Source organism: Elephantulus edwardii, unplaced genomic scaffold (assembly GCF_000299155.1).
Source record: "Elephantulus edwardii isolate Elephantulus edwardi_28Jun2011 unplaced genomic scaffold, EleEdw1.0 scaffold00069, whole genome shotgun sequence".
NCBI lineage: Eukaryota > Metazoa > Chordata > Mammalia > Macroscelidea > Macroscelididae > Elephantulus > Elephantulus edwardii.
In genome coordinates this window covers 9607027-9631621 of record NW_006399819.1, presented here as the reverse complement: position 1 = coordinate 9631621, position 24595 = coordinate 9607027, and the positions used below count along the sequence as shown (strand labels likewise).

Sequence of the window (24595 nt, the reverse complement as noted above, 5' to 3'; positions counted from 1 at the left end):
TGAGGTGATGGGTGTGATGGGTGAGTGGGGCACAGTCACAACACTTTTGGGTAGAAGAGTAGAAGGTAGTGGTGGATAGATGGTGGGAGAGCTCACTCTTCCACTCACTGGTCACCGCTGTGAGCATTAGTTCACTCCTAGGCTAATACAGTGGGCTGCTATCATATCCCTTCCCTAATCCAGTGCCAAAAGGGCAATTTTACTATCTGAAGTTAACTGGATCAGTTTATGCTTCAAGAAGAGGGAGATTAGCATATTGCCTAGCTGGTAGGACCATAATGAGTTTCAGTTTCATTTCTCTGTGTTTCTGGTTCTTCAAAACTGCTGTAGAGATCTCTGCTTCCATTTTATGCCTGCGTTACTACCAGACGGGACAGCTGCCCTCAGCTCTAACTTTTGTAGATTCTACCGTCAGGTAAATAACTTGCTACTTTTACTTCATCCTAGCCACTAACAGGAAGTAAATTTGTTTTTTTTATTTATATATTTATTTATTTTTTTTAAAAAATAGAATAAACAATTGACTAGTGATCTTCTTACTTGCTAAGCCTGTTTGCTCATTTTGTAAGTAATGTGGAGTGATAAATGCTAATTTTGTACTAGCACATGTAATCTGTTTCAATATTTAATGGGAATGCATGTAATTTTCTGCCAGGTTGGGAAGTATGGCCGTGACAACTCAGCTAACATGGAAGCAAGAAAAGTATCTACAAAATTATTTTGACGGAAGGCAATTCAGTCTCCTTTATAAAGCTAGTGTCCATGGATTCAATGAAAGTAGCTTGCTTCAGAAATGCTATGATCAAGGACCTACTATAACAGTGTTTTATTTTCATGACTCTGTTTTTGGAGCCTATATTCAAGAGAGTTACCAGAAAATTAATAGAGGTTCTGTTATCCTTTTTATGTTTCAAAAGACTATTATTTCAATATTTGAAGAACTACTATTTAAAAGATTCACTAAGAAAAACAGCATCAAGAGAAAAGATATTGTTGCCAGTGGAAGTATGTTATACTTTGAGACATGTAATTTACCGATAAACCTAAGAAAAAGATATTTAATTATGGATGCCTCTTTACTTAAAAAAAAAAAAAAGGACTACAGGAAGACGATAAATATTCTTTTCAGGACTGTGAGGTTTTTCGATGTGAAGGTAAGTTTAATCAATTGAGTTTTCCCTTATATATTTGATGATATTGAGCTGATTAATGTCTTTAAGAAAAAAATTTTAAATACAAACTTTTAACTGTTTTTTCCACTTCAATTATCCTCGCTTCCAGATGGCTCATACTGAAACTTGGCCACAAGTTATTTACTAGGACAGAATGGGAGTAGACTGTACAGATTTCTAAAGGGGATTTGGGGGGGGGTGAGTGTGTATATGTGTTAGAGAGCGAGAGAGAGTAAGAGAAAGAGAGAGAGATGATGCACAGAGAGAAAGAGACTGATATAAAGATTTTGAGACTCTGAGGCTAGCTTGGAAAGAAATCAGAAACTGTATCTGTGTCATAAATATTTGCCCAGAAGTACTGGATAACTTCTACTGCAGTTGCCAATTTGACCAACATACACAATAAATATAATTATTTCTTTAGCAAAAAGCATTTATTTTCCTTTTTTACTGTATGAACAATATTCCTGTAATATTTAATGCATATAATACTGTGTACAAAAATACTTCCTTAATGTAACTTCATGGAAGTGCAATTGCTATTTAAAGACCATTTGTATTTCTAGAGATATTATACAAAAGCTTCATTGTTCATATTATCCCTAACAATGTTATAGAAACTTCTATTTCCCTGTCATCCTTGCTAATCTTAGATATTATCAAACATTAACTGGTCAAAAGATGAATTTTCATTTTCTTTTTAGTTTATTTGTAGTAACTAGCAAGTCTGTGTGCATTGATAATTTGCATTTCTTTTTCTATGAGATACTTGTTTATATCTAACCATTTAAGAGAGGAACTCTTGAAAACAGTTTTTTTAAAACTGTGAGTGTGAAGTCATAGTTTTGTTTCTGTTAGTCATTTCACTGGAGAAGAAGGTTTATTGGAACAGAATAAAGCGATGTTATGGTTTGTGTATATGTGATTTCAGGCAGAGGTCAGAACCACTGACCTGTAGGAGAAAGTTTCCACTAAACTCCTGCTTGAATTTTTAAGCTTTCGAGACCTATCCTTGAGTCACAGGTTCTGTCATTCTGGTGACAATGAGCCATGGACCTATGTTGTCACCCTGGGGGTTTGTTGATGACATATTTAAAATTATTTTTCTGTGGTCGCTATACTTCAATTAACATCAGAGCACTTATCCTTGGCTTTCCTTTTATTTCTTTAGATTTTATCATTTCCACAGCATTGATGTCATTTTGGAAAAAAAATATTTAATACTTCTATTTTTTTACTGTTAAATTTTTTTTTGTTTTAATGACAATTTACAAACTTTGGACTTCCATTCAATCATTTTTGCACACTTTACTCCCTGCCCACCCCTCACCCCCAGTTCGCATTTCTCTTTGAAAAGTTAAAAAAAAAAAAAAGAAATCCTTTCATTGTTATACCATTCCCCCTGCCCTAGTCCATTCAACTATGCAGATTTCATTCTGATCTCTTGCCATGATAATAATATCTAATCATATATTCCTCCTGAATAGTTCTTTCCATCTGTTTCAATGCAGTATACATTAGTTTCCCCTCTTAGTTTTTACCAGCATGTCAGCCCTGCTCTACAACTGTGGAACTATGCAGTATTTGTCCTTTTGTGACTAAGATATTTCACTCAGCATAATGTCCTCCAGGGTCACCCACTTGGGTTGTTTCCAACTCTTTGCTACTGTGAACAAAGACACGATAAACATTGGTGAGCATATATCTGCTTGGGTGGCAGTTTTGGTTTCTTTAGGGTATATTCCCCAGAACGGAATTGCTCAGTCAAATGATTTTCCTATTTGCAACTTTTTGTGAAAGCACCATACTGCCTTCCATAGTGGTTGCGTAATTTTACACTCCCACCAATAGTGAATATGGGTTCCATTTTCTCCACAACCTTGCCAGCAATTGTTGTTTGCTATTCTATTGAATTTTGCTATTTTTACAGGGTGAGATTACATCTCATATTTGTTTTTATTTGCATCTCTCTTAGAGCTAGGGATTTTGAACATTTCTTCATGTATTTGTTCACCATCTGAATGTCTTTGATGAAGTGTCTGTTTATTTCCTGTGCCCATTTTTCAATTGGGTTGTTTACCTTTATCTTGTGGCACTCGAGTTTTCTATAAATTCTGGGTGTAAGTCCCTTATCTGATCTGTCATTACCAAATATTTTTTCTGCAGTCTATGGCTTCCCTTTAGATCCTGTTGGAGAAGGTTTTGGATGTGTATAGGGATTTAGTTCTTAGAAGATCCCATTAATCTATATTATCCTCTCCTGGATGCAGGTTTTTCAGGATGCTTGGAATACTGTTTATGTTGTAGATTAGGGCTTCTAGAGTTCTTCTAAGCTTTTCTCTAATGAAGTTTATCATCTTTGGTTTTAGTCCTAGGTCCTTGATCCACTTTGAGTTGATTTTGTGTATTGGAGTGAGATGTGGATCTTGCTTGAGTTTTCTACAGATAGTTTTCTAATTTTGCCAACACCATTTGTTTAAAAGGCTGTCGCTTCCCCACTTAACTGATTTTATCTCCTTGTCAAAAATCTGTTAACCATAGGTAGATGGCTGATTTCTGGGTTCTCAATTCTATTCCATTAATCAATGTGTCTTGTCATTGTACCAGTACCATGCTGTCTTGACCACCACGACAATGTAATAGGATTTGAAATCAGGGAGTGAGATGCCTCCTACCTTGTTTCTCTTTCTAAGGAGTGCTTTGCTTATTTGGGGCCTTTTTTCATTTAAAATGAAATTGGAGATTGCCTTTTCCATCTTTTTGAAGAATGGAATTGGTATTTATATTAGTATTGCATTGACAACACAATTGACAAAATGATTTTGGTAGTATTGTCATTTCACAATATTGAGTCTTCCTTTCCATGAGCATTGTATATTCTTCCATTTCTCCAGGTCTCTTTTTGCTTCTTGAAGTAAGGTTTTGTAATTTTCTTTGAATAGATCCTTTGTGCTTCTGGTTAGATTTCCTTCCAGGTATTTAATCTTGTGATTAGTTATTGTGAAGGGTATTGATTTTCTTAGCTCCAGCTTTGTATTCTCTTTATCACTGTAGAGAAATCCAATTGAATTTTGTATGTTGATCTTGTATTCTGCCACTTTGCTGAATTGGCAACTATGTCCAGTAGTTTTCTTGCTGAGTCTTTAGGGTGTTTTAAGTATACTATCATATCATTTGCATATAGATATAATTTCACCTCTCTTATTTCCTTCTCTTGTCCTATTGCTACTGCTAAGACTTCCAATATGGTATTGAATAGGAGAGGTGAAAATGGGCATCCTCGCCTAGTTCCTCTTCTCAAAGGGAATACTTTTAATCTCTCTCCATTGAGAACAATGTTGGCTCTCGGATTTGCATATATACTTTTTATTACATTGATGAAATTACCCTCTAATCCCATTTTGTTCAGCGTTTTAATCAAGAAAGGGTGTTGGATTTTGTCAAAGGTTTTTCTGAGTCATATGGTAGGATCATGTGGTTCTTGTTCTTTGCTTTGTTAATATGATTAATTACATTGATTGTTTTTCTTATGTTGAACCATCCTTGCATATTTTTATGAATTCTGCTTGATCATGGTGATTTTTACTTTTTTTTAAATTTATCATTGGATTCTATTGGCCAGGATCTTATTCAGGATTTTTGCGTCTATGTTCGTGAGAGATAGTGGCCTATAGTTTTCTATTTTGGTGGTATCTTTATTTGGCTTTAGTATCAAGGATATGTTTGCTTCATAGAATGAGTCTGGGAGAATTTCACCTTTTTCTACTCTCTGAAATACTTTACGTAGAATTAGTGACAGTTCCTCTGAATGTTTGATAAAATTCACTTGTGCAACCATCTGGTCTAGGACTTTTTTTTAGCTGGAAGTTATTTTATGACCTTTTAAATTTCTTCTTTTGTAATGGGGCTGTTCAGGTTTTCAATTTCAGTTCTTGTCAGGTTAGGTACGTTGTGAATTTCTAAGTATTTGTCCATTTCCTCTAGGTTTTCATATTAGTTTGAGTGTAGTTTTTCATAATTCCAATGTTAGCCTTTTTATCTTAGTTGGTTCTGTTGTGACGTTGGCCATTTTGTCTTTTATTCAGATTATTTGTGCCTTTTCTTTTGTTTTTATTTTTAGTTTTGGTAGTGGTTTGTCAATTTTATAGAACTTTTCAAAGAACCAACTCCTAATTTTGTTAATGGTTTCAATTGTTTTCCTGTTTTCCATTTTAATTATTTCTGCTCTATTTTTTATCATTTCAGTTTTTTAGAGGGTATCAGTTTTCCTTGCTCTTCTTTTTCAATTTGTTGGAGATGTTGGGTTAGAGAGTCGATAGTAACTTGAAAAAAATATTTAATCTTTAAAAATTATTTTTTTCTATATTTGTTCATATTTTGTGCCTGCAAAAATATTTATTTTATAGTTTAGTCTTGAATTCAAGTAAATTTTGTGTTTACATTAGAGTTGTTTTCTATATATTTAGAATTTTAAAATTATCTGTTGATGTTATACTGTTGAAACACAGTAGAGAGCAAGCAAGGTCTCCATGTAGAGACATAATCTTGACATGATACATTCATCTTGACCCTAACTGTCATTCAACTCAGATGTTGTTAATGGTATTACCAGAATTTTCTCTCAATTATTCTATGTTGTGCTCATGGAAAGACTATATATTATTCGCTAGTTCATTCACATTCATTCAGTTAGCCTTGTCATTGTTACGCAGCAACTTCTGATGTTTCTTGTTCTTTGATTATTTTCTAGATTTATTGGATGGAAGAAAAATCAATGGTCTAACTGAGTAAGTGAATGTTTTTGACACTCTATTGCTATTTATTATCATATTTTTATTCTATCATCACTTTGGTCAATAAAATTAGTTCCTCAAGCTGTAACTATTTCCATAAATCTAAAACTCTTTAATAATAGGAAACTAAAACAAAAGAATATTAGCTAGCAGAAAGGTCTTTCTCTTTTTTAAGTTTTTTTTTAAACCCCTCTTTGGCTATATATTTACATTTTCACCTGGGAGTTTTGGAAATCCACTTTCAATTAAGCTAGGAAATAACTCTGGAAGGAGGTGGGGAGCAAGTGGGATTATTTGTTGTGAACATTAATAACATCAGATATGTTCTACTTCCATAGACTGAAAAAAGGTCACATCAAGTTAATTGTTTGAGCTTTTTTGTTTTAATTATTTACTGATAATTTACCTCTATATTTAACTTGATATTAGTTTATTCAGTGGCTTAAATAACTTAAATCTGTTTAAAAAGAGCAAGAGCCGTGTGGACAGAACCATATTTGACCTTTAACAACTTTATAGAGGGAATCTATGCCCACTCACAGCATTAATAACAAAAAATCCATCTCCATGAGGAAAAATACTTCCTTTATGCTCACAGGACTCTTTTTACCTATCCCAACACCAATCCTACTCCTTATCTAGGTCCAAAATCTGATGTGATAGCTCAAAGGGCACACAGAACTGTATTGAAGAAGTCAGAAGGTTATAATTTGGATTAATAACAGAATATGGTCAAGTCAGCGCTCTATGTGGACTTTGTGGGTATAAGTGTTCCCAAGTTCTCAATCCTGCCAACATTGGCTCCTCACCCACAATTGTCCAATAAAGTTCTCAGTCCTACCACTATTGCCTTCCTCTCCTCCCCAAAGTCTCGTCTCACATCAGTTCTCCATTTCAGACATCACTGCTGTTGCTGTTCCAATGCGTGTTCTACATTTTACAGGGTTAATGGAGGTCACCTTTCTCTTCTGGTAGTTGAAGAATTTTTTCTTCTCAGGCAAGGGAACATTTCATCTCTGCAGCTAGAGCTCTACAACTTACTCTCGAGACTATCCAATTCCCTTGTAGATTGTTGAAACTGGATAATGTTCCTTTGGATGGTAGATAGCCAATTCCCCTGTGGATAGGCCAACACACCCATTCAAATAGACCTGCCTATCTATATAGAAACATCAAATAAAAACTAAAGAAGTCATACTGAAAAATAATGTTCATAGTCTGCTATACCTCATAGAAGACTGTTGTTGTTCTGTGCTGTTGAGTTGCTGGTGACTCATAGCAACCCTTTGTACAATCACCCTATACTCCACTACATTCTATGTCAATCTTATTGTCTCTGACAGACCTACCCCCAATACCTCAGTTACTGAATCAATCCATCTCATTGAAGGTCTTCCTCTCTTACACTGCCCTTCCACCCTCCCAAGCATGAGGTCCCTCTACAAGGACTGGTCCCACCTTGAAAAATGTCCAAAGTATGTCTGACAAATCTTCAGTATCCAAGGAACAGCCTGGCTTCACCCTCTCCAGGACAAACTTGTTTGTTCTACTAGCGGTCCATGGTATAATCAATAGTCTTCTCTAGCACCACAGCTCAAAGGCGTCAATTCTACTTCTATCATTCCTAGTCATTGTCCAGCTCTCTGATGCATAGTAAGTAATTGCCAAGACTATGGCCTGGATCAGGCACACTTTAGTCTCCAGACTGACAATGCTGCTCTTTAGTACTTTTCAGCAGACTTTCCCAGTGCAATCCATCTTTTAATTTCCTGGCTGCTGCTTGGCTCCACAGTCCATTCTCTTGGCACCCAAAGCCAGGAAATTAAAAGATGTATTGCGATAGGTAAGTCTGCGGTTAGAGACTTCTCTAAAGTACTGAAGTGCAATGATGTCAGTCTGGAGATAAGGTGCACCTGATATATGCCATGGTGTTTACAATCACTTGCTAGGTAGGTGTGTCGGAGAGGGTGAGATTGGCACAGGATAGGACAGAGTTTAGGCTGTTGTACATAGGGTCGCTATGAGTTGCTAACGACTCAATGGCACATAACAACACACACACACACGCACACATATATATGTATGTATATAAGTACAATTTTAGTTAATATGGTAATTTTGTTTACATTTTTTAACTTGCAGCTTGAAGTAGAGTGACTTCTAAAGCACTTTATTCTTCAAAGTCTAGGAAAAATTATTAATGAAAAAAATGTATATAAGAAAATAGAATGAGTTCCTGAAAAAGTTAAAGTCTTCGTGGCTAACCTTATCTGTTGTTAAAACTTGTGTTTGAACAGGTTCAAGAAGAATTTATTGTATGACATAGAAACATACAACCCATGTGGAGGTTTGGTTTGCCCAGCACGAATTCTGTTTCTGGGACCAAGTAGAACTGGGAAGTCTAGTTTTATCAATTCAGTGAAGTCTGTTTTCCGAGGGCGTGTAACTAACCAGGCTGTAATGAGTCTTTCTGCAAACCAGGTGAGTGCATTCTCAGAAGTCATCAAAATCCTTGTTCCTTTACTCAGCTAATTTGATATACAAAGCAACACACTGATCAAATATATAGAATTTATAAGTTTATAATTTTTAAACATGAACTCTTAAAATTATGTTTTCTTTCTTCAGTTTAGAACATATTCTGTAAAGAATGGGAAAGATGGATCTCACCTACCATTTATTCTGTGTGATTCATTGGGGCTGAGAGAGAAAGAGGAGGGATTATGCATAGATGACATATTCTATATCTTAAAAGGCCACGTTCCTGACAGATACGAGGTAAGATTTGGCTAATCACTAAAATATTATATTTTCTTTTTAAAAATAACCCCATTTGGTCTATTAGAGTGGTGTTTTAGTTATAGTGTATTAGTTGCTAACTAAAAGGTCAGCACCATCAGATACTCCAAAGAAGAAAGACAAACATATTCCACTGTAAAGATTTGTAGAGTTGGAAACGGGGTGCATAATTGTCGTAAGTCAGAGCCAACTGATGAATGGGCAGTGGGTAACCACAACATTAGTCCTTGCTGTTGTTGTTGTTCTGTGCTATTGTGTTGCCTGAGACTCATAAAGACCTTATGTACAACAGCCCTAAACCCTGTGCTCTATGTCTTGCCAATGTTATTGTCTCTGACACACCTATCCCCATTACCCCAGTGACTGAATCAATCCATCTCATTGAGGGTTTTCCTCTTTTGCACTGTCTTTCCACCCTCCCAAGTATGACATCCCTCTCCAAGAACTGATCCACCTTGCAACATGTTCAAAGTATGTCAAACAAAGCTTGGGAATCCTTGCCTTCAAGAAGCAACCTGGATTCACACTCTCCAGGACAAACTTGTTTGTTATAGCAGTCCATGATATATTCAATACTCTTCTCCAGCACCACAGCTCAAAAGCATCAATTTTCCTTCAATCATCCCTAGTTATTGTCCAGCTCTCTGATGCATAGCAAGTAATTACAAAGACCGTGACCTGTATCAGGCACATCTTAGTCTCCAGACTGATATAGTTGCTCCCCAGTACTTGGAGAGGTCTCTGACAGTAGACTTCCCCTCCTCGCTCCCAAATTCATCTTTTATTTTCCTGGATGTTGGTGCCAAGAGTGATGATTATAGAGCCAATAGAACTGAAGCTGTCAAAAATCTCAATCTCAATCTCTTCACCATTTATGACAGAAAAGAGGCTAGAGATAAGATGATAGAATTTTGCACAATTATTTATTCAATGCAACTATATTTTATAAGAAACATAAATGCAAGCTATACACATGGATTTCACCTGATGCTATGCATAGGAATCAGATAGATTATATCTGTGGAAAGAATCGCTGGAGAGGCTCACTATCCACTGTGAAAACTAGGCTGGGTGCTGATTATGGAAAAGACCACCAACTACTCATATGCAAATTCAAGCTGAAACTAAGGAAAGTGAAGTAAAATACAAGGGAACCAAAATAAGACCTTGAGTCTATCCCACCTGAATTTCAAAACCATCTCAGGGACAGATTTAGGCTTTGAACACTAAGGAGTGAAGACCACATGAGTTATGGGAAGATATCAAGAATATCATGCAGGAAGAATGCAAAGGGTCATTACAAAGACAGAGGAGGAAGAAAAGACAAAAATGGATGTCAGAAGAGACTTTAAATATTTCCCTAGAGCACCAAGAAGCCAAAGCAGAGGGAAGAAATCAAGACAGGCAGAAATCAAGAAAACTAAAGGCAGTGTGGGAAGTTGTTGTTGTTGTTGTTGTTGTTATGTGCCGTCAAGTCGCTTACGACTCATAGCGACCCTATGTACAATAGCCCTAAACTTTGCTCTGTCCTGTGCCAACCGCATTGTCTCCAACACTCCCATCCCGACTATCCAAGTCACTGAATCAATTCACCTCATAGAGGGCCTTCCCCTCCTGTGCCATCCCTCCATCCTCCCAAGCATCACGTCCTTCTCCAAGGACAGGTCTCTCCTCACAACATGTCCAAAATATGTTAGACGGAGCCTCAGAATCCTTGCCTCCAAGGAGCCACCCGGTTTAACACTTTCCAGGATGAATCTGTTTGTGTTCCTAGCAGTCCATGGTATTCTCAATACTTTTCTCCAGTACCACAACTCAAAGGCATCAATTTTCCATCTATCCTCTTCGGTCATTGTCCAACTCTCTGATGCATAACAAGTGATTGCGAAGACCATGGCCTGTATCAAATGCACCTTAGTCCCCAGAGAGACACCATTGTTCTTCAGTACTTTGGAGAGGTCCTTAACAGCAGACATTTCCATGGCAATGTGCCTTTTAATTTCCTGGCTACTGGTGCCAAGAGTGTTGACTTTGGAGCCAAGCAAACTAAAGCTGTGTACAATCTCAATCTCTTCACCATCCATCCTGATGCTGCCAATTGTTCCAGTGGTGAGAATCTTTGTCTTCTTGACATTGAGCCTCAATCCATATTGTAGGCTGCAGTCCTTAACCCTCTGCAACAGGTGCTTCAGGTCCTCTTCAGTTTCAGCAAGCAGGGTTGTGTCATCTGCATAACGCAGATTGTTGATAAATTGTCCACCAATCTTGACCCCATATTTCTCCTCATAGAGCCCAGCCTCCCAGATAATCTGTTCTGCATACAGGTTGAAGAGTTATGGAGATAGGATGCATCCCTGGCATACGCCCTTCCCAATTTTGAACCATGCAGTGTTCCCTTGCTCTGTTCTGACGACTGCCTCCTGGTCCAAGTGTAGGTTTCTCATTAGCATGATCAAGTGTTCTGGGATTCCCCTTCTTCTCAGAGTCAGCCACAGTTTGTTATGATCCATACAGTCAAATGCCTTTGCATAGTCAATGAAACACAGATAGACATTCCTCTGGTATTCTCTGCTTTCAGCTAAGATCCATCTAACATAAGCTACAATATCCCTAGTACCACGACCCCTTCTAAACCCAGCTTGGACTTCTGATAGTTCTCTGCTAATGTGCTGTTCCAGTCGTTTTTGGATAATCGGCAGTGTGGGAAGACAAAGTAAATTATTATAATGAAATGTGCAAAGAACTGGAGTCAGAAAGTCAAGGGGGATTAACTCACTCATTATTTCTTAAGCTCAAGGAACAGAAGAAGAAATTTAGGCCTCAAGTTGCAATGCTTAAGGATGTTTTGGGCAGAATATTAAATGATCCAGGAAGTATTAAAAGAAGATGGAAAGAGTATACAAAGTGACTGTATCAAAAGGAATTGGCGGACACAGAAGAATTTCATGAAACAACATAAGAGTGAGAGTTTGTGTTGCTGATGATAGAAATTCAAACTGAAAGAATGGACAAAAATAAGGCCCCAGGAATTGATGGTATACCAATTGAAACATTTCAACTAACAGATGGTGCCCTAAATGTTCTCACCAAGTTGTGCCAAGAAATCTGGAGGACAGCCACCTGGGCAACTGACTAGAAGAGATGTATATCATTCCCATTACAAAGAAAGGTGCTCCCACAGAGTGTGGAAATTATTGAACAATATCATTAATATCACATGCAAGCAAGATTCTGCTGAAGATTATCCAAAAATTACTGGAACAGCACATTAGCAGAGAACTACCAGAAGTGCAGGCTGGGTTTTGAAGGGGTCATGGTACTAGGGATACTGTAGCTAATGTTAGATGGATCTTGACTGAAAGCAGGGAGTACCAGAGAAATGTCTATCTATGTTTCATTGATTATTCAAAGGCATTTGACTGTGTGTATCACAACAAACTGTGGCTAACTCTGAGAAGAATGGAAATCCCAGAACACTTGATCATGCTAATGCGAAACCTATACTTGAACCAGGAGGCAGTCGTCAGAACAAAGCAAGGAAACACTGCATGGTTCAAAATTGTGAAAGGTGTGCATCAAAGTTGTGTCCTAGCTCCATACCTTTTCAACCTATATTCAGAACAGATTATCCAGCAGGCTGGGCTCTATGAAGAGAAATATGGCATCAGGATTGGAGAAGACTCATCAACAATCTGCGTTATGCAGATGACACAACCCTGCTGCTGAAACTGAGGAGGACATGAAGCGTTTGATGCGAAAGGTCAAAGACTGCAGCCTTCAATATGGATTGAGGCTCAATATCAAGAAAACAAAGATTCTCACCACTAAACCAATTGGCAGATCATGAAGGATGGTGAAGAAATTGAGATTTTTTCACAGCTTTAATTCGCTTGGCTCCATGATCTACAATCTTGTCAACAGCAGCCAGGAAATTAAAAGATGTATTTCAATGGGAAAGTCTGCAGTTAGAGACCTCTGAAAAGTACTGAAGAGTGATGATGTCAGTCTGGAGACTAAGGTGCTCCTGATACAGGCCATGGTCTTTGCAATCACTTGTTATGCATCAGAGAGCTGGACAATGACTAGGGAGGATAAAAGGAGAATTGATTCCTTTCAGCTCTGGTGTTGGAGAAGAGTATTGAATATTCCATGAACTGCTAAGAGAACGACCAGGTTTGTCCCGGAGAGGATGAAGCCAGCCTGCTCCTTAGAGGCTAAGATTCTGAAACTTTTTGTCTGACATACTTTGGACATGTTGCAAGGAGGGACCAGTCCTTGGAAAGGGAAGTCATGTTTGGGAGGGTGGAGGGGCTGCACAGAAGAGGAAGACCTTCTATGAGATGGATTGATTCAGTGATTGGGTTAATGGGAGTAGGTTTATTAGAGACAATGAGATTGGCACAAGATAGTGCTGGGTTTAGGGCTATTGTACATAGGGTTGCTATGAGTCGCAGGCGACTTGACAGCACGTAGCAATAACAACAACAACAATAACATGAACAACTGTGATTTCCTCACTGCCTATCCTCATCCCTCTGCTTGCAATCCTTCCACACTTGAACCCTGATACACATTTTACTAATTATCTATATTTACAATAATGTTCTTATGCAGCATTTGTCCTTATGAAACTGAGTTAGTTCACTCAGCATAATGCTCCCCAGTTTTTCCCAAATTCTATAGTAATTTTCAAAATTGATGCCCCTGAGTGCTACTTACTGAATGTGAATCTTGTGAATGTAGCACATTTTCTCAATCCATTCCTTTGCAGTAACACATTTGGGCTGTTTCCATGTTCTTGAGACTGTAAATTATATTGCAACAAACAGTGGAGTGAGTAATTTTGTTTTTGGGCTCTCAATATGTTCACCCTGAACAAACAGTTTTATAGGAAGGAGGAGAGCAAAGAACTACCTTTGTCTTTTCAATTATAATTGTTATTATTCAGGGGAAGAATGTCTTTCTGTGTTTCATTGACCTATTCTATGCCCCACTGATTATTTACAATGATCCAGGCAAAGTCACATTTCTACCTTATCTGCAGGGCAGTTTTAGTGGGAGAGTGGGGAGGTTGTATAAACATTTTTTGTTCAGCACATTTTCCTCAAATATAATTTAATCTTTGTTGGTAAGATGATGATAGCTAAGCCACAGCTGTAAAAAACTGTCATATTTTTATGAAAAATATGTTTGTAAATCAGCACTTATCTTTTGCCAAGCTCTAAAGCTTTAGTGACTTTCAGATTATTTTTGAGTTTAAAACATATTACTATCATCGTATGCAATTGTTGTTTGAAATTCTAGCTCTTTTCTTGGACTTTACAATCCAAAGATATGCTATTGAGACCTACTTATAACTGACTTGAGTAGGTTTTCAAAGGGAGTAAATCACATTAAAGGAGATTTACCATTTTTCTCCCATAAAGCAGTTGGAATATTCAAACCTTTTGTCTTTGAGTTGACAGTGAAACTCCTTGTCACCAGAACTCTCTACAAAAGTAGATAATGGGGGAATAAAATTTTAAGGAAAAGGAAGAAGGAAAATAAAAGGTTTATTAGGGAGAGTTAGCTTACATACAATATTTCATTTTTTTAATTGATTCAATTAATCAGTTATTTCATTATTTTCAGATATTCAACAATTATTGGTTAATTTCTAGTAAAGTTTGATAGGTATTGTAGATAGAGTTAAATAAGTTATTATTTCTGTCGTTGTGTAATTTTCAATTGATATAAAAATCCCTGGGTGTTGCAAACATTTAATATGCTATTAAGCTGATTAAAAAGTTGCATGTCCAATTGTTCATAGAGCACAAAATGGGACACAGGGACACAGGATCTGAAAGGATCATGAGTAATGAAAGTAGCACAGCACCTCACTGCCCCATAACAGAATAAAGCAGACAAAGAGCCTGCAGAGCCACACCAGTAGCAAGAATAGTCATTGTTGACTCACAGACTTTACTCACAGTTGTGATACTGAGAATGAGGTTTATTAGGGCTATAAATTGGAGGGTAGGGGAGACAAAGAATATCTCACAGTACAAGTCCAGGTTTAGTCCAGCCATCCCAAGCCAAATTAACAGCAAATACAATTCCTTAATAGGGAAAAGTCCTGGTTTCAGTTCAGCAACACAAATCAAGTAGCCTCTAGTTTCTTCAATCATCCAGCAAGATTTGCATCAGAATAGTTATATGTCAACAATTCTTTAATTTTCCAGCAACCTTCTTGTCACAGTTTCTCCACAGCAATGCCACCATCACTCGCTCTACCATCATCACTAAGGACTCACCACTAGAGTTTTGCCACCAGGGGTCTGGCTCTCACCAGGTCTGGGACTCACTCTCACCAGGTCTCATTCTCATCAAGATCTCGCTCTCACCAGTGTTTTGCTCTCACCAGGAATTCACTCTCAGCAGAGTTTCCCTCTCACAAGGTTATTGCTCCAGTCTCCCTCAAGTCTCGCTGCCCAGGGAAGCACTCTTTCTATTAACCTACTCCCATAGCTATTGATTATTTGCAGGTCAATGTGTCTACAGTTAAAGTAGCTGGAGACCAAAGGGAGCTAAGATAATGGCTTAAAAAGTCAACTTTAGGCTGACATCACACCAGGTCTACCCAGAAAGAAAGGTCTAGTGATCTATTATACTTTTGAAAATGAAGACACTGAGAACCATATGGAGATCTGGTCTTCTCTGAACACTTAGAGTTGCCATGAGTAGGAACTGACTCCCCGATAAATGGTGGTGATTCTGTGGAATTCACATTTAGTATAAAAATGACAACTTACAGAGAGCTATGTTGGCCTAGTGGACAGAAAGTTGTACTACCAAACTCAAGGTAGGTGATTTTAATCTGTGGCCCTCAGGCTTGGTTCAAATACATTTTTGTTGGGGGGGGGGTGTGTGTATGTGTGTGTGTGTCTGCGTGTGAAACATTCTTCTAGGTGGTACAGCACTGGTCTGTGCATTGCTATACAGAGGTAACTCTTGATTGCTGTGACACTGATGTGCCAAATGTGACAATGGTCATCCATGGTAACAGTGTTTGGTGGAACTCCCTGATTAAAACAAGCTTGGAAGCAGGAGTGGCATCCACTTCCAAAATGGCTTACCTCTGGACAGTCTGTGAACAGTGCTCGTGTCTTCCATTCATAGGGTTGCTATGAGTTGTCTATGACTCGATGGCCCCTAACAACAACAATAACATAGGAAGATGAGAGAGAGGAAGATGTATGATATTTGAACATGCCACCAAATAAATAGTTCACATTTAGTTCATATTTCTCTTGGCTTGAATCCACCAGTGGGTCCTCAAGAGAAAAAAGAACAATTTCTTCTTATGTGATTTATAGTTTCAGATATCCAGTATGGAGTCAGCTATGAGTGGTTCTGATCAGAGATATAGAGATACAGAAACTCAAGGAAGGAGGGGAGTGCCAGGAAGGAGAGGGCGTGCGAGGAGGGAGGGGAGCACAAGGATCAGTTATAGTGATCTGTTCTGGATCCTGTAGACAGCAAGAAACACCAAGAAAGACTGGAAAAGTAGAATTATGATAAGGGAAATTTTTGTAGAAAGTAATATCTGATTCTTCAGACTAAGATGTCACAATTCAAAAACTGCTCTTTATTTGACCTTTAACATATCTCCCTCATCCACTGTTGTTTTCTTTTTCTATTTTTAGTCTTCCTGATAGTATATTTAAAAGATTATTATATTTTCTTGAGAGAATACTTCTATACCAAAAAAATTAAAGTCAAGAAAATTATCTAACATAATCTATTCTACTAAATTTTAGAATTCAGAGTCAAATGAAAATTCTATAATACAGTACCAGTTTTAAAGAGTTTTCTGTAGCTTATTTTTATAATCAGAGTTTGTACATGTCCGTAAATATTGTACAAACTCCATTTTAAAAGAACTATTATTCACAATAGTCTTGTTAGGAAAAAAATTATGCTGGTGGAAGTATTCAGAAGCATAAATTGTTGGCCCAGTAGTATGTGCATTTCTAATACTAGTAACCCATGAAAAATATGTTTATATATGCTATAGAATCAGAAAAATAAAAAAACAAAACAACCCCAAAACTCATAGCAGATCTTAGAATGGGTTTTGAGAGTCTGTAAATTGCATGAGAAGAGGTTGTCCATCTTTCTCCCACACAACAGCTGATGGATTTGAACTGCCTGCTTTTATGTTGGCAGCACGACTCCTTACCCACTAGGCCACCAGAGCTCCCTATAACAAATATGGGACTAAGTTATCTAAAGAGCTTAAATCAGTTTATAGTTCCCTACAGAATGATAGAGTAGGCAAGAGTGTGTCTTCTCTTGCTCACATTCTCTCTCCATTTATAAGTTAAAAGATAGTTGGTGTATTTGTTAATAGATAAAAAACAATATTGCCATCATCATTTGATTTTTTTTGGTTGTTAGTGACATTGAGTACCTTTTACACATTGATTGATCACTCTAACCTCTCATCTTCTGAAAATGACCTGTTGATTTTATTTACTTCACTTAAAATTCATTATTTTTGTTGTTGTTGTTAAGTGCCATCAAGTCATAGGTGACTCATTGTGACCCTATGAACAAGAGTCCCCGACAGTTGAGTGACTTTCATCCTTTCTCAATGTTGGTCGTGTTTCCTGAGGCAAACTGTTTACGGAAGTGGATGCTGATCAGTAATATTTAGATACTAATGATACTAAACATTTATCTGAGGGAGCAGAGGTGACCTAGTGGTAAGAAGCTTAGCTACACTCTTAAAGGCATGAGGTATGAACCCACCAGATATTCCATGGGAGAAGGATAGGAAATCTCATCCTCCTGAAATTTATGTCTTAGAAAACATGCTGGAAGATCAGGTATGGGCCATTTCTGACTTGACTGCAAACGATAACAGCTAACCTTTATTTAACACGAACATTTCTAGCGACTATATTTGCCACTAGACTACAGGCCTCATACAATTAAGAAATCTGTTTGCTCATCATTTTTGTTCACTTACAGAACGGCTAGTAAGTAGTACGTGCTTTTAGTTATTATCTATTAATATGTTTATTTTTGTTTATCTTACAGTTTAATTCCACAAAATCAATCACACTGGATCATCTTAATTACATTGACTCCCCATTACTGAAAGATAGGATTCACTGTGTGGTATTTTTATTGGATTGCAACTCCATTAACAAACTTTCTCATAGTATGGTGACAAAGATACAACAATTTCGAAGGGAGGTGATAAAGTATGGTGAGTCTCATTCCAATTTGCAAATTTATTTAACTGTATTGTAGAATGGTTTTGGATGAGAAAAGGGACTTATAGAATTACTTTTCTAAATTTTTCCTAACCAACTAGCATTCAATTTGAGCACTCATTAACTATAACACAAATGACTTTAAGTCTTTGTTGCCTCAATTCTTTGTCTAAATAATGAATATAATACGCCCTACTACAAAGATTTATTCTATGGATCAAATACATTACTAGAGGTAAAAAAGATTAGTATAGCCCAGTCAGTTACCTACTATCTCTCCATTACAGATTGACTTTATTGTTCAACAGTCTTAGTATTTCCCCTCAACCTTAAATGATTAGGAAGTTGCAATGAGCATTTAACAAAGGAAAATAAAACATTATGCTTCATAGAAAGAAGTAGCTTAAAGATTTTCTTTAGAGAAGGTAATTGGTACCGGGGATTGGGGTATCTCACTCTAGATTTTCTTGGTCATCTATTTTGTTTGAGAAATAGCCAGTTTATCATAATTTTGGTTAGAGTTAAAGCAGATAGTAATTGACTTACCTGGTCACTAAAATTTAAAATCTTTCAAAAGTAGTGTACAGGGAGGTACTTTCTAGAACTATGAATAAGAATAGATTGTTTGGGATACTTTGGCACAGCCTACATTTTCCCTTCTCTTTTACCTAGTGCCCACTGTCTTTTATCCAGTTTCCACCCAAACACAATTGTTAGGATAGGATCAGGGAATAGTGTAATAAAAATTTTAGTTACCTCTCCACGGTCTTTGCAATCGCTTGCTATACATCAGAGAGCTGTACAATGACTAGTGATGATAGAAGAATTGATGCCTGTGAGCTGTGGTGCTGGAGAAGAATATTGAATATACCATGGAAAACAAACAGGCTTGTCCTGGAGAGGGTGAAGCCGGGATGCTGTTTGGAGGCAAAGATTCTGAAGCTTCGTCTGACATACTTTGGACATGTTGCCAGGAGGGACAAGTCTTTGGAGAGAGACATCATGCTTGGGAGAATGGAGGGACAGCGCAGGAGAGGAAGACCCTTGATGAGATGGATTGATTCAGTGACTGGGGTGATGGGGGTAGGTGTGTCAGAGATGGTAAGATTGGTACAGGACAAGACAGAGTTTAGGGATGTTGTCCATAGGGTTGCTATGAGTCACAGGCGACTTGATGGCACATAAAAACAACAACAACTTCCAAGAGGTGATTTAATTTAAAGCTTCATTTTTCAAAAGGAAAGCAATGAAGGGAGTTCCTATGTTATAACAATTCCAGGATTTGAGGGCTTAGTTCATAGAATGCTGTATTACTTACTAACCCAAAGCTTCCATGAGAGAAAGATGAGCAGTCTTTTTGATGCTATTTACAGCCTCAAAAGTCCGATGAAAGGTCTGCTATGAGTGGATTCTCACTTCAGAGCAATGAGTTTGAATTTTAAATCAATAGTTTAGGGGTTTTTATTGTGGTTGGTCATTTGGTGTTGAGTAGAAAAGACCTTCTCAAATTTTGAAATTGCTTCATAAATAGACAAATAGACTAACATGTCATTATTACCTGCACTTGTTATGTGCCGTCAAGTTGCCTCACAGTGACCCTTGTAGCTAATTAGCTATAATTCAGGATGACCTTACATGAAATAGAACAAAACAGTACCTGTTCCTGTGCAATTGCATATTTGGTCATTAATTAACTGAATAAGTGCTAATACTATGCATAATGCTAGAAATCAATCACGCATATTTATTTTGTGTAGGTGTGGTACAAATGGTTTTGCTCACTCACGTGGATGAGCTGGAACTGATTACGAAAGCTGATCTTCTAGATCCATACAGATGTATGCCTGTGAAGCTCAAGGTAATGAATGATACTCTTTGTAAACATATTTTTCCGGGATATCATCATCATTTTATTATTTTACTATATTATTGTATATATAACAACAACAACAACATAGAGAGAGCTTTTGTTGTCCTAATGGATTGAAAATGAAGCTATCAAACCAAAGGTGGGTGATTTTAATCTATGTTGGTTTTGGTCAAACCTTCTTCTAGGTAGTATAGCACTGATCAGTCCATTTGCTGTACAGAGGTAACTTGTATTTGCTGTAATGCTGAACACTGTGACCCTGTAACAACAACAAACAACAATAATAGAAAATAGACACCCTTGAAGTTTAAGGATGACTCAGTTACCTGAGTCATTTAGTCACTCTTGAAATGCAAAAGTGTGTATGTTTTATTTTACACAAACATAATTAACATTATTGAAACTAATTCTACTTGATTCAGTTGAAACCATATTAGTTGATTACCTTCAACATTCTTTAAACCAGTTATGCCAATAATTGAAACAATTATCCTTTACTATAATACTTTCAAATTTGTAAATGAGGGTAAGGTGATAGAGGTACAGGATAAGAAAAAAAATAACATTTGTTATGATTGAGTATGATGAATGTGAAATTGCCAAGAACAAGTTGATTTAAATGGTTGTAGTAGGAAAAAAATTATGTCAAGGATTTCATTACTAGAGTGACATTCGAAAGTGACTTTTAAGGAGAATAGAATCAGTCAATAAATTTACCAATACCAGCAAAGACAGTGGGTTTGGGAAGCAGACCATTGCTCAGCTTAATAGTGGGCAGGCTCATTTTAGGGGAAGAAAACGTGAGATAGGGAAGTTTGCAAGGGAAAAATTTTACTTAATTAAGTGCATTATGAAAATCAAGAATTTTTTTAAGAGAGGTGATGTGATCAAAATTAAGTTTCATAGCAAATAGTCTGACACTTTTGGGCAGAAAGATAGATTTTCAGAGGAACTTGGGAGTGATTACATCAATTGGGAGAATGTAACAACTGCTATTTCCTGAGCAGTAAATATGTAAGATTATCTTATCCAATTGTCATAAGAACTCTTAAGAAATGCGTGCTTTCATTACCATACTTTACATATTTGAAAGCAAAAACCTGGAGTCTAAGGTCTATACTATGTATATTGAGAGATAAAATAACAGAACCAAAGCTTTTAATATAGACAGGCCCCAGTGAGAAATCTGTTTAAGAATAAAGTCCTGGGATGCTGCAAACTCTTAACCCAGCTTAAGTGCTAACTGAAATGTTGGTGACCCAGGTCCACCCAGTAGTGTCTCAGAGAACTCCTAATGATCGATCTACCTTTAATAAACAGCTGTTGAAAGGAGGTCTGGTGGCACAGTCCACAGCACATTGCACTGCTAACAATAAAACAGTTATTGAAAATCCTATGGAGCAAAATTCAGCTGTGGTATACATGGAGTCACCATTAGGTGAATCAAATGATTTGGTTATTTGTTTTGTTTAAAATTTAAATTTGCTTAGAATAACTGATTTATCCTGAGAATTGTTTATAAAACAGAACTAAATTTAAAAATTTTCAAGGTTAATATAGTTTATTAGTTACCATTTATTTCTAATTTATATTCAATCAATTACATATATTACAAATGAAAATGAATATGATATTAGGGCTTGACATGTTGTTATGGTCCATTGAGTCAGAAGTGACACATGGCTAATCTTCCAGTTGGTTTTTAGAAGCTCTAAATTGCAGGGAAGAGATTTGACTCAGAGCAACAGGTGAATTTGGACTTTGGACTTTGGATTGGCCGTGCAGCTCCTTACTTCACTAGTGAAAGCCTTGAGCACAGCTGAGGTTTTGAGGGGTGTTCAAGATTGGGCAAAGTTTTGATCTATTTTATAGAGTTACTAGGAGTCCCAGTCAATTTAACATCAAAGATAACAGCAAAGGTCTTCAGGAAATATTGTCATGAAGCCAGTTATCTACTGTTTCCTCTTCAGGATGTTTGTTGTAAAATTCAGACTTTTTGCTAGTGATTTCATAATTTGTATTTGCATCAAACAATATTTTTCATTGCTTTAAAATTTCTGAGCTTTAATCTTTGTATTCTAGCTAGAGGAAGTCCACAAAGTGCTTGGATTTCCTCTTTCAAACATCTTGGTGGTTAGCAATTACACTTTCGAGTGGGAGTTGGACCTTATAAAGGATGTTATGATCCTCTCTGCTCTGAAGCAAATGTTATCAGCTACAGATGGCTTAGAGGATTTGTCTCCTGAGGAGAAAACAAGTAGACACAACTGATGATGGAGAAACTTGAAGGTAACAATTACTTGGTGATTTCCTGCCTGGATCCATTGGGTACCTTCCTGACAGTTGTCTGTTTCCTGTGGCTTCTCTGTCCCTTTGTGAAATCCTGCCAATCAAGTGATGGACAGAAGTGGATTTTTCTTCTTTTCAATTTATCCAATATCCCCACCTTTGATTTATGCTTGTTGTCATTCTTAGGTGTTGTCAAGTTGACTATGATTCATGATGACCTAATGAACAATGGATCTAAGCCTTGCACTATCTTGTACCATCCTCATAATTTCTGACATATCATGTCCTTTTTTTACAGCCACAGTGTCAATACATCTTGTTGAAGATCTTTGTCTTTTACACTGACCCTCTACCTTTCCAAGCATGATGTCTTTTTCCAAGGAATAGTCCTGCCTATCAACATGCCAATAGAAATTAAGACCAAGTTTCACCATCTTTGCCTCTAAGGGGTACCATGGTTACATTTTCTTCAAGATAGTTTCTTCAAGATACTTATTTGTTCTTTGAGTAGTCCATGAAATGAATACTCTTTTCTCCAGCATTACAATTCTAAGGAATGATTCTTCTGTCACCCTTATTCATTGTCTAACTTTAAGATGCAGAGTGAGTAATGGAAATGATGGTGGCTTGAATCAGGTACACCTTAGTTTTAAACTGACATTGTCTCTCCTAAGTATTTTGGAGAGGTCCCAAAGTGAGTTTGTCAAGGCACCACAGCTTTTGATTTCTTGACTTTTGGTACAAAGGGTGTTGTTGTGGATTTAAGCAAGTTAAAATAATTATCATTTTTGACATTTTCTTCTTTTATGTTGCTGTTACGTTGCTAATTGACTCAGTGTTAAGAGTTTCTGTTTTCTTGAAGTTGGAATGTAATCCATATTGAAAGCTGTAGGTTTTGATTTTTTGCAACAAGTGTTTCAAGTCCTCACTTTCAGTAAGCAAGATTGTGTCATCTGCATAAAGCAGCTTATTGATGAATCTTCTTCCAATCCTGACACTACATTGTTCTTCAGAAAGTCCAACTCCTAAAATCTTTTGTGCAGAATATAGATTGAAAAGATGTGAAGAAAGGACACATCCATGATGTTTATCTTCCTTTAAACCATTTAGTGTTTCCTTGCTCTATTGGGACAACAGCTTCTTGATCTAGGCATAGGTTTCATATGACCACAATTCAGTTTTTTTGGATTACCATTCTTCTCAATATTATCCATAATTTATTATTGTATACAGAGTCAAATGTTTTTGCATAGTCAATAAAAGGAAAATAAGTGACGTTCTTACAGTCTCTGTTTTTAACCATGATCCATCTGCCATCAGCGTTGATACACCTGGTACAACGACCTCTTCCACATCTGGCTTGAATTTTGGGCAATCATCTGTCAATTTACTCTTTCAGCAATTTTTTGATAACCTTCAACAAATTTTAGTTACATTAAAACAAGTCCACAAGAACCAAAGTATGACCTTAAACTATCCTATCTGAATTTCAAAACCATCTTAAGAATATCTTTGAGCATCAAATACTGATGAACAAAGACTAGATGAATTGTGGGATGATATTAGGATATCATACAGGGGAAAAAAAAACAAAAGGTCTTATGAAAACAGGAGAGAAAGAAAACACCACAACAGATGTCAGAAGAGACTCTGAAAATAGAACTAGGACCTAGGACATATGTTGAATTATGTGATTTTTCTCCCCTTTGTCTTTTTTTCCCAGTTGGAATAGTAAAACAAACTTTCTCTGACAACCTTTATGCTTGAAAACCACAAGCTGTAACTCATCCTCCTCTCAGAATGCATGTATTTGCTTAATATCTATAACTGAATTAATCAATCATGTCAGATGTGATGTTTGTTTTGTTACTTGTTTCTCTCTCTGTACGTCACATTTCTGATTTTTTTCTTGACTTTTTGGACTCTCCTCTCTCCTTTATGAAGGATGGTCAGTGCTAAGTAGAGACATATGTATTGTTGTCAGGAGCTGTTGAGTCAAAGACAATTCATAGCAACCCTGTGAACAAGGGAACTGAACCTTGTCTTATCCTCACCATCTTCTGAGCTATTGCTGCTATCATTGTTCCAGTCCATCTCATTGAGAATCTTTCTTTCTTTCACTGTCCCTTCATCTTTCTGTGTATGATACATTTTCCTGAGGATGCTCTCTCTTAACATCATGCCCAAATTTTGTAAGATGAAGTATCACTCATGATTCTAAAGAGAGCTCTTGCTGTGTGTTCTCCAAACATATCTGTTTTTTCTTTTGGTAATCCACAGGATATTTAGGACACTTTCCTAACACCATAACACAAAGTTATCAGTTCTTCTTGTTTCATCCTTCTAAAAGTAGTTTTTGTACTACTTTTAGATGTAACAAAAAGTAATTTAAAAACACATGGCTTTAAT

The 24595-nt window shown here is 36.9% G+C and overlaps 1 protein-coding gene across 1 annotated transcript; it reads left to right on the top strand.

Annotated features, from left to right (window-relative positions):
- The first annotated feature begins 665 nt into the window (after positions 1-665).
- On the top strand, positions 666-22168 carry IFI44 (interferon-induced protein 44). The gene is made up of 8 exons (XM_006888608.1): positions 666-1005; positions 1098-1154; positions 5923-5959; positions 8263-8464; positions 8594-8743; positions 17849-18020; positions 19785-19885; positions 21980-22168. The coding sequence occupies exons 1-8, from the start codon at positions 666-668 to the stop codon at positions 22166-22168; spliced, it is 1248 nt and encodes a 415-aa protein (XP_006888670.1).
- Positions 22169-24595: the final 2427 nt, after the last annotated feature.

Bases quoted from the DNA above. Each gene is read 5' to 3' on its own strand.
- IFI44 (XM_006888608.1), top strand. From the start codon at position 666: ATGGCCGTGACAACTCAGCTAACATGGAAGCAAGAAAAGTATCTACAA. The intron at 8,465-8,593 runs GTCATCAAAATC...TTCTTTCTTCAG, and splicing joins AGGTGAGTGCATTCTCAGAA to TTTAGAACATATTCTGTAAA. The intron at 8,744-17,848 runs GTAAGATTTGGC...TTTATCTTACAG, and splicing joins ACGTTCCTGACAGATACGAG to TTTAATTCCACAAAATCAAT.